Raw genomic sequence first — 15,862 nt, 5'->3', positions numbered from 1 at the left:
GTGGTCTCCAACTAAATTCCCTGCCACAAGAAGGTGAAAAGTTCCAGATTCAGTTATTTCCATTTAAGTGAGCTAGATAACTAGCCACAAAGAACAAGATCTGCAAACACTTTAGAAGTTATTGCACACTATATTTGTGATCTTGATGTCAATAGAAAAGTGCCTCCAGTTTAGCATTTTAAGCCTTCAGAATTTAAACCTTGTGCAAAGCTTTGACAGTTGTAACTTGCAGAGGCAGGTAAACCCATTTGGCCAATCTAGTTCAGTCACAAACCAAGACTCTACAGCTGACAGAAGTGCAGACATCTCCTACCTTATAGTATGGAATGCTGGTGGCAGCAGGACTACTGTGCACCTGTCACCTATAGACACGCTATGTAAAAGTGGCTCATCAGCTCAACAGATTTGTGATGGAAGCCAATTTGTAAAGCCGGCTCTACTTACTTCCTCCCTAGCATATCCAATACAGTAATAGACAATGGTATAAGGGAATGAGCAAAGCAAATATGCTTCTCGGAGGATAACAAACTGACCGATTTCAAGCCTCAAGGTGTGTAACCGAGTCCCTATGCCTGGGGTCCATACTCATTCCATAAGTGCGCCCCATTCAGCAAAGAAGTGTCAATCTATTACTGAAACGGCATACAAATAACACAATCTAAGAATAGCTAGATAAGAATGTGAGCCCACCTCCTTAACCCGAGTGATCTCGGTGTAATGTTAAATCTTGAACCTTCCTTTCACTATGGAGCAGCTTAGAATTTTTAGGCATTATATGTATGTTGTTTTGTAGTCCTAGAAATACTGGAAATTTACAACAGGAATAGGAACTCAAGTATCCCTGATCTCTGTGGTGGGAGAAAGACGAAATATCTGCACATATATTGAGTCAAGGGCTCTTTGGGTTGACCACTTTGATCCTCTCAAAGAAGTCACTACAAAATTGTGAGCAGTGGGAATCCCTCTGAAGAGGGCAGTGCCTTCTCCCCATTCCACATATCTCCAATGAAACAAGGTCTGCTCATCTAGCTGAAGTTCCCAACTGAAGTTCTGCAGTCTAGTAATGATCAGAATTCAAAGGTGGCAGAGTCAGAGGCAGGCAGCTTTTCCCACCTACATTCTGGCTATTCTCCCTCCTCCAGCCTGGCATAAAGTCTCCCCTGGCCTGAAAGGTCTTTCCTTCCCTTCCCCCACCACCACAATGTTTTGAAAGGTAGAAGCATGGACTGTGGCAAGGCTCAGTTTAGATGCCATGCCTGGGAGATCTTTAGTCTCTGCTGATGTTCTGTGAAATCTCTGAAATTATCTACTTGGTTGCCAGAAACATAGGTCCCTGAAAATAAGTAAGCTTGAATAGTTTACTTTTTAATTCTGCTGGAAAATCTGACATTTTTACCCATGCATATCTCCAAAGTACAAAGGAAAGCACTCACAGGGTATATTTAAAGCAAAAGGCTCTCTAGTCATTGTAACTCTGCACACTCTGCTTTAAAAAAAAACAATAAGGGACTGTGTGCATATATAGCTGTATATATGATTGCTATCAAAGAGTGGGGTAAAAAGAGGACTGACAAAAAGCTATTCAGAAAACATTATATACAGGGAATGGAAAAACACTTAAAACAAAAATTATGCAATCAAAGTTATTACAGATTCTATCCCTGGTGTTTCCTCCCCACGGGATGACAGCAATTTCCTATTTGTATGGAGTTGAACAAATGAGGAAGTATGGCTAACCTTTTCTACTTTTTGTTATCCAGTGTCAGCATCAAACATGCCATGGTGCTGAGTATAAACCTTCTACTTTGTCCAATGTGAACAGACCCTTTACCAGATGTGTGAAAGTTTCTATCTCCCATACATTACCCATCCACTGTTGTGACTGCAGAGTGATTTTGACAATTTAGTGTGAATTGTGAGTAGGTTTACACTCGCTACAAATCCAAACCACAGTATCCAAACTCATTTTATTTAGAGAACGGACAGCCAGTGCAGAAAGACTTTGATCCCAAGAATCTAGGTTGGATCCAAAACATTGGTAACGAACGTGAATGGCTAGAATGCCAAACCATGAGTCTTCAATCAAGCCTATAGTAAAAGATAGCTCCGTATAAAGCAACAAACCCTGTTGCTTAGCAACAGGTTCAGAACAATGGCCACAAGTTGCAAGCGTCTCTGTAGCTTAGCAACAGCTGCAGCCACACCCTTGCACAGCAACAGATGGAGGAAGACAAGTAATAAAAGTTACCTGAACCTACTCCTGAATTTTGCCGGTTAACCGAGATTTCCGGTTATTTAGGTGCCGGTAAATCAAAAGTTTCCTGTAGTTTTATTTCAGTTCATCCCGTAATGATTATTTAACTGGCAGATATTGGCACGTGCAAATCTTAATTTTACATTAAAATTTCAAACAAGAATAGTAAAAAAGAAATCACAGACTCTCTGCCCCTTTACTTCAATTACATCAGAATAAATTGAAGACTTCAAAAAAATCAGCAACATTTAGAGCTGTTCTTCCTTTATTAAACTATAATACCCAGCTACCTTCAAAAGGACTTTTTATGCCATGGGACTTGTTGCAATTATGATTCTAATCAATTTTCCGTGGCACACTGCAATTTTAAAGGACAAAACCATCTGTCTCCATAGCTGCAGTTTGCCGCTTTAACCTTTCTGATCATCATCTACATGCTGCAGATTTGAGCCAAACCACTCCCAAATCCCAATGCAATCCTTTGCTACAAGTTCAAGTTCAAAGGTCTCCTGACCTTTGCTGGTAATCTGACAGCCTGTCATTCTGACAACAACATGAAGCCCTTAGAGGATATCCTGGTAACGCCAGGATTACGAAGAGATTTTTTTTACATTTTATAATACAAGTTTCCCTTTATCCCCTCCCTCAAGTGCCTTTTAATTCAAAGCAGAAGCATTATCTTCAAGCTACTGGTCTCTAAATAATAGTACAGAAGCACGACGAGTTTTTAATATGTTGACTTACCTGAGTTGGGACTGCAGCTTACCCGCTTTGTTAATAAAATCTTCCCAGATTGGGTAACTCCCCTATTGAAAAAGAGAAAACACTGTAAAATGCAGCACTTTGTAACACCTGCTAATTTTTATGTGACATGCAAGCTAATGAGGTTATACTTCAGCCACACATGGTGCATTAAACTGATAATTTTTCTGCATTTTCCACCCAGATGTGCTTTTTGTGTTGTCAGATTACCTTGAGCTAGAAGTTAAGCAGGTGTCAGGGGAAGTGCAAGGTGTGCAAGGCAGAACTTTAGCCAATAAGAGGTCACAGCCTGCTTGTGGTCAGAAGAAAATGGCTGCCCTGATCACTTGTCAGCCATTTTGCACTCCCTCCAAAAGCATGTGCACCACCTGATTTATTGTAAAACATTGCTAACTGGAACACAAGATTGGGGTTACAGCACATTGTTTTCACAAAGTAGAGAGATTTCCTTTGCTTTTGGCCTGTACTATTCCTGACTTGGGGGTATTCAATATTTTTGATACTCAGTGTAAATGTGTGCTCTTCGCCAACACCAACTATCCTCTAAAGAACACAAAAATAAGCACAATTTTCTCCCACTTTTTTGGTAGGACCAGGGGGAGAGGTGAAGTAGAGGAAGAGGGTCTGTTCTTAAAATAGCAACACAAGTGAATCACAACAGATATAAACTGGAAATTGTCTTAAAAATCACTGGTCCTTAATTAAATCACATTCAGAATCTTGTTTATTCAGGATTTAGAGATGGCTGGTATTGTTGCTATGTGATGAACAGATCCACTTCAATACTGGTATGGCAATCATTTTAAAACAATGTCCCTATTATACCTATGATGATCCTGAATTAGCACTGGGTCCTGGCAGCAAATGCATCAACAGATTGACCAATTACACTAATCTGCTGGACAACATTCTGCGTCATACATAATGTGTTCACATGAGCAGTTCCACTTTTATTTAAAAAGTCAATTCCTCAATGTTTTGATAAGCAGCTAGGAACTGTGGAGGAGCAGAGAGCTTTAGGGGTCCATGTACAGAAATCACTATAAGCTAGTTGACAGGTACAAAAAATAATTTAAAAGGCTAATGGAATGTAGGCCTTTATCTCAAGAGGGCTGGAATACAAAAGAGGTGGAAGTTACGTTACAGTTATACAGGAAACTTTGTGTTATCCGGAGGCTAAATGTCCGGCAAGCTCGAGCCACCGGCAAAAATCAGGAGCCGTTTTGTTAGGTTTTTTTTCTTCTCGTGGCTTTTTTTTCTTCTCGTGGCTTTTTTTTTCCCCAACAGTCAGGCTCTGCAAAGTCTCTCTGAAGCTGTTGCTAAGCGACAGAGACGCTTCCAAGGTACAGCCAACTGTTTAGAAGCTGTTGCTAAGCAACAGTGTTTGTTGCCAGATACGGAGCTTCCGTATGCTTCAACATTAACGCTGGTTTGTCCGGCAGTTTTGCGGGAACGGCAACAGCTCGGTCCCGTCGGTGCCGGATAGCACAAAGTTTCCTGTATAAAGCTCTAGTTAGACCCCATTTAGAGTACTGAATTCCGTTTTGGACACCACACTTCAGGAAGGACATATTGGCCTTGGGAGGGGGTACAGCATAGGTTCACCAGAATGATACCCGGGCTAAAAGGGTTAAAGTGTGACAGGTTGCATTCCCAAGATTGTATTCCCTCCAGTAGAGAAGATTATGGGGTGATCTAATTGAGGTGTTTAAGATGATTAAAGGATTTGATAGAGTAGAAAGAGAGAAACTATTTCCTCTGCTGAGAGAGAGTAGAACAAGGAGACATAACCTTACGATTAGAGCTAGACCATTCAAGGGCAAGGTCAGAAAGCATTTCTTAACTAACAAAGGGAAGTGGAAATCTAGAACTCTCTCCCCCAAAAAGCTGATGAGGTTAGGTCAATTGAAAATTTCAAAATTGAGATGAGAGATTTTTGTTTGGTAAGTGTATTAAGGGGTATGGAACCAAGGCAGGTAAATGAAATTGAGATACAGATCAGCAATGATATACCTGAATGGCGGAACAAGCTCAATGGACTGAATGGCCTACTCCTGTTCCTATGTTCCTTGATAAATCCATTCACATTGCTTTCTGCCTATAGTCTGGCTTTTGTTTTGAAAGTCAGACAGATGTTGGACATACACACACACAAACCCAACGCCATGCTCAAGAGTCTTTAAAACAAGCTACAGGAAACTCTTATCCGGCACCGACGTGTGCCGGTTTATCAAAAAGTCCAGATTACAGAGAGGTATAGTAAGAGGTACGAGAGCCCCGTACACGGCCACAGATCCAGGCTTCCCTGTTGCTTAGCAACAGGTGCAGAAACCCCGGCCACAGACCAAGCATCCCTGTTGCATAGCAACAGGTGAAGGAACCCCGGTTACACGGCCACAGATCCAGGAACGGCCACTAATATGAAGTAAAACTTTCCTGAACCTACTCCTGAATTTTGCTGGTTAACAGAGATTTCCGGTTATTTAGGTGCCGGTAAATCGAGAGTTTCCTGTACTGAGAAATCCACACAGATAGTAAACATTCTCCATCTGCAGGAACACACTTCCATTACTAGTTTAACCAAGGTTTACCAATGCAAACACTTGCAAATTCCCAACTAGTTATACAGCTGGGTACATTGGTTTGCAGGGTTACCTGGAGCTAAGTGGGAAGTATCCCAGCCCCCAATGACAGGTCTACTCCTCCAGGTTCCATTAATGAGTCCGGTTTACTGTCCTGGAGAAATGAAGCTTGGCTCATTGAAGCCTGGCTCACGTATCAGGTTAACAAATCTCTCATGAAGGGTTCACTTGGTTCCCATCTTTCATTGCTGAACATGCCTTCTTGGAGCCAACTCAATTCCAAAGAAGCCCTACTAAGCTCCTTTGCCCCCAACCCCCAAAGAGGTTATACAGTCTATTCCTGATGATTCAAACTTGTTTTCCTTCCATTAAAAAAAATTCAAATTAGCAAAAATTTGAGCTAAGCAATATAAACAAAGTGAAAATTTAGTGCTAAAAATGTAAATGATCAGATATGAATTAAGCAACTTTTAATTCAGAAGGGTAGACTGTAGTCACTAGTTAGTCATTAGACATCCAACAAGCAGAGTCATTTATGCCATCAGTAGGTGGACGGCAGATACCAGGTATCCTCATGAGCAGCACAAATCACCATAAAACGTGCCTGCTTTTGTAATGTGGTCAGGTAGCAGCTGATCAGCATTCATTGTTGACGCTGTATAGCATTTCTGCTAGACTACGGTTTAATGACTTTCATTGTTCATGTTCGCCGTCATTGCATGCTTTAATCTTTTGTTAGTAAAGCCATTGCACAGTGGCTTGAGTGTGTAGGATTTCTTAATATGTTACATATATGTGTAGGGTGTGCAGGCTCACAATTATATTTAATTCTTAATACCAGATTTAAGCAGAACTCAGTGCTCATCTGATACTAAATTCAAGCACAAGGGTGTAAAAAGATAGCAGTGTAAACCTTATTGGTATTAAAAATGGCAGGAAAACAACACTCAGCCCTAGACTTCATACCACCATTTTTCTCCATATAAAAGCACTTCGGCAGCATAAAACTGGTATTGGTATCCTAGCACCTCAGTTGCCACAGCAACAGAGATGCTGCCAACAAACCTTTGCTCTCCTTGGAAATAGTTAACATTTTGTGGATATAATGTAACACACGAGTTTGATCTTATGGAGATCAACAGATTTTTGTTAGGTAAAGATATCAAGGGACATGGAGCAAAGGCAGGTAAATTGAGTTGAGGTACAGATCAGTCATGATCTAATTCAATGGTAGAACAGGTTTGAGGGGCAGATTGGCCTATTTCTTTACCTATGAAACCATTCCCGTGGTAATTCATCCACTGGTTTTCTTTCCCCATCAATGGCAGAGAGGAGGAACCATCTAGCCTCTGTTCAACATCTCTTGATACCACACCCAAGTTTAAGAGCCGACTGAGTTAGGAATTCCCTGGCACATTCCTGCATTCTACAACTCTCTTGCACCACAATGGATATTAGAAGTATTTAAGGTTATTACTCCTTTATACTTTTACTTCAGAGTTCTGTCTTGCAAAGAATTATTGAACTAATCTCCCCAATCATAAGAAGAAATGATTCCTGCCATCATACAAATTTGCAATACCAACACTGTCAACTAGATTTATTAAGCGGTATATAAAGGGGGGCACGGTGGCATAGTGGTTAGCACTGTTGCCTCACAGCGCCAGGGACCCGGGTTCAAATCTGGCCTCGGGCGACTGTCTGTGTGGAGTTTGCACATTCTCCCTGTGTCTGCGTGGGTTTCCTCCGGGTGCTCCGGTTTCCTCCCACAGTCCAAAGATGTGCGGGTTAGGTTGATTTGGCTATGATAAATTGACCCTTAGTGTTAGGGGATTAAATACGTGGGGTTACGGGGATGGGGTGGGATATGTGTCGGTGCAGGCTCGATGGGCCGAAATGGCCTCTATCTGCACTGTAGATTCTGTGATTCTGTGAATACTCTATGTGGGGAATAAAAAAAATCAAACAAACCATTATGTTCTATGTTTCGAAATACCCTGAAATAATCACCTCACATTGTTCTAACCACTACCGTCAACAGTGAGAGACATGCAACAACTAATTGAAATTTCCCTCTCCAGTCATATCCAAAGTCTCATATGGGATATTCTATAATTGCATTGTTTGGTGTTTTCACAGTGGACATAGCACAGAAACAACAGCATATGCCCATAACACTTCACTGCCCATAACACTTCACTGAAATCCTAGCAACAACTCTGGATACTACTGAATGTTCTTACTCTCTGTGGGTCTAACACAAATTTTAAAAACTTGCATTTATATCGCACCTTTCACAACCTCAGAACATCCCAAAGCAGTTTACAGACAATAAATTACTTTTTGAAATGTTGTCACTGTTGTAATGTAGGAAACACAGCAGCCAATTTGCACACAGCAAGCTCCACAAACAGTAAGGTGATAATGACCAGATAATCTGTTTTAGTGAAGAGTTGATTGAGGGATAATTATTGGCCAGGACACCAGGGATAACTCCCCTGCTCTTCTTCGAAATAGTGCCATAGGATCTTTTACATCCACCTGAGCTGCCTCGGTTTGAAGTCTCATCCGAAAGATGACACCTCCGACAGTGCAGCACTCCCTCAGTACTGCACTGGAGTGTCATCCTAGATTTTTGTGCTCAAGTGTCTGGAGTGGGACTTGAACCAACAACCTTCTGACACAGAGGCAAAAGCACTGCCCACTGAGCCACAGCTGACACAGTAAATAGGTTATCACACTTAAAGACAAACACAGGGTGTTTAGATTTGTTGATCTTTTCTAGAGCTTTATTCTCGGCTTTTAGCATAGGATCTCTCACCATCAGGGTGGATCAAAGCAGTATATGGGTCACAAGTCTGTCAATTAGAGACCCTTCAATGCAACCAGACTCTTGGCAATTTCTCATCTCGATACAACAATTTTCACCAACCCACTGTGCTCAGTCTAACAGTCTCTTTCTGAAATGGTATAACGCATCCAAAAAAAGCCACAGGGTCTTCAAATAACAATCAAAGTTGTATTTAAAACACGGAAATTAGGAGGTGTGTGACACAGCATGTTGGTCTGTTGCGGACTTACTGAATTTAGCCTTGCACCTAGAATTCCTCACAAGCCTGACAGAAGCTATTCAACTCCTCCCTGTCCCTATTTTGCAAGTTATTGTCAACAACTTCTACAACAAATTCAGTCCCACTAAGAGAAAATATGCATGCTGCCTGTCAAAGGCAGTCTTTCTCTTGGTTTAGTGACCTGTACATAAGAATAGATGCAACATCAAATAAATTGATCTGAATTAGATTGGAATATATTTCATGGAATCGTAGAAAATCATAGAATAGTACGGTGTGGAGATGCCGGAGTTGGACTGGGGTGGACAAATGTAAGAAATCACACAACACCAGGTTATAGTCCAACAGCTTTATTTGAAATCACAAGCTTTCGGAGCGCTGCTCCTTCTTCAGGTGAAGTGGAGAAATGCATAAAGACACAGCTTATATAGTCAGAGAATCATGTCAGATGTTTACAGGTAACCTTTCCAACTGCCATTTATCACACCTCGGCAGAGAGATAATCACAGCAGTCAAAGGTGTGAATGGTGTCCAAACAGGTCAGTCAGGGAAACATTACATCAAAGAACAATGAGGTGGGGTCACAAGGGGTCAAATATTGCAGATGCTGGGGTCTGTATGAAAAACAAAAAAAGACAAAAAACATTTTTTTTTTGGGCTGGAAATCACAGCAGGTCCAGCCGCATCTGTGTAGAGAGAATAAGCCAATGTCGACTCGAGTCTGGATGACCCTGCATCAGGTGGGGTTACATGTAGCGTGACATGAACCCAAGATCTCGGTTAAGGCCGTCCTCATGGGTGCGGAACTTGGCTATCAGTTTCTGCTCGACGATTTTGCGTTGTCGTGTGTCTCGAAGGCCACCTTGGAGAATGCTTACCCGAAGATCGGAGGCTGAATGTCCTTGACTGCTGAAGTGTTCCCCGACTGGGAGGGAACACTCCTGCCTGGTGATTGTTGCGCGGTGTCCGTTCATCCGTTGTCGCAGTGTCTGCATGGTCTCGCCGATGTACCATGCTCCGGGGCATCCTTTCCTGCAACGTATGAGGTAGACAACGTTGGCCGAGTCACATGAGTATGTACCATGTACCTGGTTGGTGGTGTCCTCACGTGTGATGATGGTATCTGTGTTGATGATCTGGCATGTCTTGCAGAGGTTGCTGTGGCAGGGTTGTGTGGTGTTGTGGTCGCTGTTCTCCTGGAAGCTGGGTAATTTGCTGCGAACGATGGTCTGTTTGAGGTTAGGCGGCTGTTTGAAAGCGAGTAGTGGAGGCGTGGGGATGGCCTTAGCGAGGTGTTCGTCGTCATCGATGACATGTTGAAGGCTGCGAAGAACATGGCGTAGTTTCTCCGCTCCGGGGAAGTACTGGACGACGAAGGGTACTCTGTTGGTTGTGTCCCGTGTTTGTCTTCTGAGGAGGTCTATGCGATTTTTCGCTGTGGCCCGTCGGAACTGTCGATCGACGAGTCGAGCGTCATATCCCGTTCTTACAAGGGCGTCTCATTGATGTTCTTTGATGTAATGTTTCCCTGACTGACCTGTTTGGACACCATTCACACCTTTGACTGCTGTGATTATCTCTCTGCCGAGGTGCGATAAATGGCAGTTGGAAAGGTTACCTGTAAACATCTGACATGATTCTCTGACTATATAAGCTGTGTCTTTATGCATTTCTCCACTTCACCTGAAGAAGGAGCAGCGCTCCGAAAGCTTGTGATTTCAAATAAAGCTGTTGGACTATAACCTGGTGTTGTGTGATTTCTTACATAGAATAGTACAGCACAGAAGGAGGCCATTCGGCCCATCGAGTCTGTGCCGGCTCCTTCGAAGAGCAATCCAGTTAGTCCCACTCCCTCGCTCTTTCCCCTTATCCCTGCCATTTTTTCCTCCTTCAAGCTTTTATCCAAATCCCAAGTGAAATTTTTAGTGTCGACTGCATTTGAATTAAAATGGCATAAAATTAAGTACAGGGGCCACGTAAAACAGTACTCTACTGAGTGAAGGAATTTTTACTACCGTATCCACTGGGCTTAAGTTGGGGAAAAAGTTCTCCCAAAACATCAGAATTACTATGATTTAGATCTTCAAAAGAAATGTTGGAAATGCATGCATGAATACTTCTCAAAGTTACAGCTGTAGAACCAGCAAAAGACATCTTAAGTCGATATAATTCTACAACCTCCTTTAAATCTTCACCACTTCCTCACATTAAATTGGAATATATTTAAGCAAAACTTCTGGAAGCATCAAAAAATACTACCCTCCAATATTGTGCCCTCGATTGAACAAAGAATTAGTCAGTTAGTTGCTACAGTTAGCAAAATGTTAATGTTGCAACTTTACAAACTGCTTTTAAAAAATCAGTACATTTCACATCCGACGGTAGCGGAGTAATTCTTTTATTGATTTACCCACAGCAGCATAAAGAAACATTAGTTGTGCAGAAAGCTGCAGTTTTATTTAAGTATTATTCACTGAATAAGAAAACTCCAGGAAAGGTAATGAAAATTGAAGAAGCCACAAATCAAAAGCAATGCATAGTTTGAAGCTAGAGCCCTATTTTTGTATTATTACAACTTTTTCCATAATTCTGAAGTGAGACTTCCGTTTAGCTTGTAAGAACTGCAATCAACTCAAAAGTTTATTTTGCAAATGGAATCCAATTAGAGTCAGGTCAACTTTAGAGGTCACTGGTCTCCTTATTTACTGGTCAGAGAATGACAGTCCTTCACAGTCAACTTACAACAAATACAGCATGACACACAATTGCAGTGATGGGTATGTGCCTTTAATGTGGGTTGGTCTTGCACCATACTTCAATTTAAAAGTCAGTTTCACTTCAGAACACAGATGAAAGGTCAGGCTTCAAAATTAAACCAAATCCACAACAGGCTGCATGTGTGTGTGGGTGTGTGTGCCTTCATCTCTCGCTTCCCCAAACCCCACTTGAGATTTTCTCCTCTAAATTCTGAGAGCTACCTGCTGCACAGGAGAGCAGACAGCTAGTCACGAGAAAGTACATAAAGTGGTGGTCCTCTTGCCTTCTGATTTTGCCTCCCGGCTGTGCAGTCACCCAATATCCACTCAGCACCTCCTGATAAGTTTAGCATCTCACATATGTGAATCCACCTGCCACTCAGTAACTGCAGAGAACAATGTACCATGTCACCAGACCACCCGTGCACAGATGTACTTTAATTTTATTCAGCAGCTAATGCAGATTAAGGCTGGAGTGATGCACCACTCTCTGTAAACTCAAACCAGCGTCAGACATGCTCCTGGAGGCAGCCTCGGCTTTATTATACTCTTCAGCCTCCTGAGTCACAGCCATTTTTGTGTGGATAAGTATCCACAACCACTTTGCATCAAAGCAAAAATGACAGCATAACTGCATCCTAAATCTAAATAAACCAACTTTGTGCAGGATTCCAAAGTGCAACACTTACTGGTGAGGATCAGGATGCAGATTCTAGCTTGTGATTTGCAACACAAATAAGCTTCTGATCTTGGAATTTGGTTAGTTGGAGGGGGTGTAAAATTAATCAACCTGACTGCACTGCTCTCAAATCTCAGATGACTCATACCTCCGATCCGGTGGTTCGAGTGGTATTAGAGGCAGCTTGGAAGCAAGTAGGCTGCCTTCTCTGCTGGTACACGATCTGGAGACCAATATCAGAAAAAAAATGGAACTTCACAGAAAGATCTGTTTATGTAATTCAATGTTCTTGTGTATTAGCTGCAAATTAAATAGTTCAGAAGGAACACTAGAGCATCACTAGCAATAGAATCTTCCCATCCCCATGTTGCTCAGTCTAACCCAGGGCACCAACTGCAGCCACCTGCTCCAAGATTCCATCTCTATCACTCTAAACTAACTGCTAGAAAGTCTGTGAATAAAATTCATCCATTCCAATTCAAGGGACAACATATATGTGGCAGCACTGATGGGATACGGAACTAAATCTGTGGGTGACAGGAGCATAAACGTGCACTGTGCAACTTCATGGAATTGCATGTTGATGCTCCATGACACTCTGCAATCACACATCTATTGGTGCCATTCCTGATCTACCCACGAGAAAGCGGCAGTACAAATAGATTCGATCCCTCAGGCCTTTCCATCTCTTTGTCTTCAGTGTTTCATAAAACAACGGAACCAACAGCAGCACCTTGCCAACCAAGGGAGGCTTCACAGAACAGGACCCATGTCAACTCAAATTGTACCGAATTAAAATTGACAGAATAGTGATCAGATGGCTCCAGATTCAATTTCCAGATTGTACAAAGTTAAATGATCTCAGTTGGGGGGGGGGGGGGCGGGTGGGGGGAGAAAGGTGAGATAATAGAGGCGCTACCGTTAGCCTCAACATCCCTGAGCAAGAGGGAGTGAAATCCATCAAGGCTCCCACTTCTGATTGCTCGCCAGTGACTCCTCCTGGAAAGTGTGTGCACATGGATGTCAGATGAAGACAGAATTTGGGTCAGTTGCAATGCCTCACTTGATGAAATAGACAGTTGGCACTTAATATCTAGATTGACACATATAGAATGGACAGTTGAGTGGGCAATGCCTCACTTGATGAAATAGACAGTTGGCACTTAATATCTAGATTGACACATATAGAATGGACAGTTGAGTGAGTGCCAAAGGGCATCCAACATTGTGGATCTGTACCCCAGCAGGAGTAAACACCTTAAAAAGTGAGAAGGCAGATGGAAAATTAGCAAAAATAAAAAGTTATATTTTTAACAAAAAGTGTACTTGGGAATTTGCTTTACATTAAAGAGAGTTACTAGTTCTTCAAATACATTTATAGAGCACATTTAATGTAGCAAAATGTCCCAATGGCTCAAATGCTAAAGACATCATGTAGCTGTGCCATACAGACATGGTTCCAGATTCAATTCCCAATCTGTGCTGTTAGCGATCTTAGCCAGGGTGGAAGTAGGGGTGATACAACTGGCCTTGGCACTCCTAGGTTAGGGAGGGGAAAAATCAGCCAGCACCCCACCAAGGTTTTATGCCAAAAATGCACCTCTCTTCAGGAAGATTCCAGATGAACTGATTCACAATAAAGTCTGTATAAACTCAGTGATTAATGGCACAGTTTGATGGAAACTGACTACATCATCCTTTTAGAGGGACACCAGCATACTCAATGTCAGCAGGAAAATTATAAAAGTACACAGACTCGGGTGAAAATGTAGTAATACATAAAAATTAAAACAGCTTAAATCATGTACAAGATCCAAGACTTCCTGCTGAGAGGAGCATTATAGAAAGGCAAGTTATTGAACTGGATTTTAGAAAAAGGCATACATTTGATAAGCAGATTTCAACAAAACATACACTATTATAAAGATCCAGTGTCTGCTTAAAATCATTTAGATAAGAAAACTGCATAAAGCCATTTAAAGCTGAAACAAGCTTTTATTTAGGGGCTACAAGAGGTTAACCGAAAAAGGTGCAAAAGCTACTGTTCATTTCTATAAAATACATACTTTTATTCAAGTCTAAGTACTAGACTTCCGAATATTGAACATATAATAAAAATGTGTTAGTCAATTCGGCAGAAACAATTTCACAGCCCTTGAACTATCACTTCAAGGGGGATTCATTTACAGGATTGTATTTTATATGCTTGCTCGTTGCAAATCGAACAGTTCCTAGCATGGATTTGAACACACTTGTCCCTACATGTCAAGAAAAATAAGCGATTAGTGAACCGCCTATATATGTAAGTAATGTGCAAAAATCAAATTGCAGCAAAGAAAACCATTGGCATATATATTAAGAAACTGACAGGTGCAGTTTCCAAACTGGTTAATATTATCGTCTTCAAAACGGTTAATGTTGAAAAATATTTGCATCCTGAACATCAGCAAATTAAGACAGATATCTGTTCAATTTAGTATTTATTTAATCAATGTATTTATTTCCTAGGAAACCTGTAAAAAAGGACAAGCCGCTGTCACCATCACAACAGCCCAGTGCTCTACAATCAACTTTCAGTATATTCTGGCCCCCTTCTATGGGGGAAAAAAACTGTTTCTACAATTAATGCAAACGCTACTTTTGACTTAATTTATTCTGTGCAATGATCAGTAGGATAATTAATTTTTAAAAGGTCACCAACCTTCATGTCGCCGATGATGGTCTGAAACAGTCCACCGAGCGCACTGCATTCCTTCTCTATAACAGCCTCCATTTTCCTAATAACGTTACAAAAAAAAAACAGCTGGTCTCCACAAACGAGAGGATAAAATACCTTCACACAGTCTCTTCAAAGAGAGGGAGTGGGAAACCTTCGAACACAATCCCTAAACCTACCGAACAGTTGCGTTCGTTCTCCTGATTACAATGAAAGCTTCCTATCTGGAATAAAGAAGGGGTGGTGGTACGGGGGGGGGGAAATCAATGCCACTAAGGGGTTTGTTGGATGATTGCAAAAAAAAACGCACTCTTATTCCCTGCGGTCAGCGCTTATCCCCAAAGAGTGAGAGACCCGCTGCTCTTTTCGCAATGCCGACAATATCCATTGTCCTCTACACGGATCATGTCGACATGATGCGGCAGGTTGCAAAGAAAAACACACACACCGGGGAGGGGGAAACAGACTGCTCTGCTTTCTGCAGCAGTTCGGAGCGCGAAATGACAAAAAAAAACCAACGGGGAGGAGTAAAAGAAAGTCCCCCCTCCTCCTCCTCAAAATTAAAAAAAAAAGGAAACAACCAACCCGAGCCGACTCTTGGCTCGGCTGATTAAACGCCCCTTAGCTCAGCTCGACCGCACACGCGCGCGCTCTCGCCATCGGCAGGTCGCGCGCTTCCTCCTCGGGCTGCTTCATTAAAGCGGCTGGCGCGAGAACTGAGCTGACATCACACACGCAACCGCCGCCGCGTTGGCTGTTTTTGTGATGCGCGGTCCCGGGCTGCTGTTTGTTTGGTGCGCGAGAGAGAGAGCCGTTAAAAATGGAATGCGGGGAATCGGGACGCAAGTTGGCGCCGCGCGAGCTCTGGCGGGGCGGGGAGGAGGCGGCGGTGGTACAGGTGGAGGTTGTGCGCGCCGCCGCCATTCGCCCTCTCTCTTTAATGAGCAGGACTGATGGACCTCCGACTGTCGGCGATGTATTTAAACGCTTTGCATTATCAAATGTTGAACGGGGAAATTTATTTACATTGAACTACATGGAA

The 15,862-nt window shown here is 42.2% G+C and overlaps 1 protein-coding gene across 4 annotated transcripts in view; it reads right to left on the bottom strand.

Annotated features, from left to right (window-relative positions):
- The window catches only part of LOC147115213 (protein MTSS 1-like), a 190,246-nt gene extending 174,736 nt beyond the window's left edge, over positions 1-15,510 (bottom strand). For 2 of the 4 annotated variants that reach the window (XM_085993582.1, XM_085993587.1), the window contains exons 1-2: positions 14,806-15,502; positions 2,999-3,060 (exon numbers count right to left, since the gene is read on the bottom strand). In XM_085993582.1, coding sequence (XP_085849708.1) covers positions 2,999-3,060; positions 14,806-14,877 — 134 coding nt within the window. In that variant the 5' untranslated portion in view covers positions 14,878-15,502. Of the gene's footprint in view, positions 1-2,998; positions 3,061-14,805 lie in introns of all 4 variants that reach the window. The other 2 variants (XM_085993579.1, XM_085993583.1) reach the window with 2 other exon arrangements.
- Between the last annotated feature and the right edge of the window lie 352 nt (positions 15,511-15,862).

Source organism: Somniosus microcephalus, chromosome 7 (assembly GCF_052327205.1).
Source record: "Somniosus microcephalus isolate GS21.2 chromosome 7, FLI_Smic_1.0, whole genome shotgun sequence".
In the NCBI taxonomy this organism is placed as follows: Eukaryota; Metazoa; Chordata; class Chondrichthyes; order Squaliformes; family Somniosidae; genus Somniosus; species Somniosus microcephalus.
The sequence above is the reverse complement of the archived record's forward strand: the minus strand, read 5'-3'. Positions and strand labels throughout refer to the sequence as shown.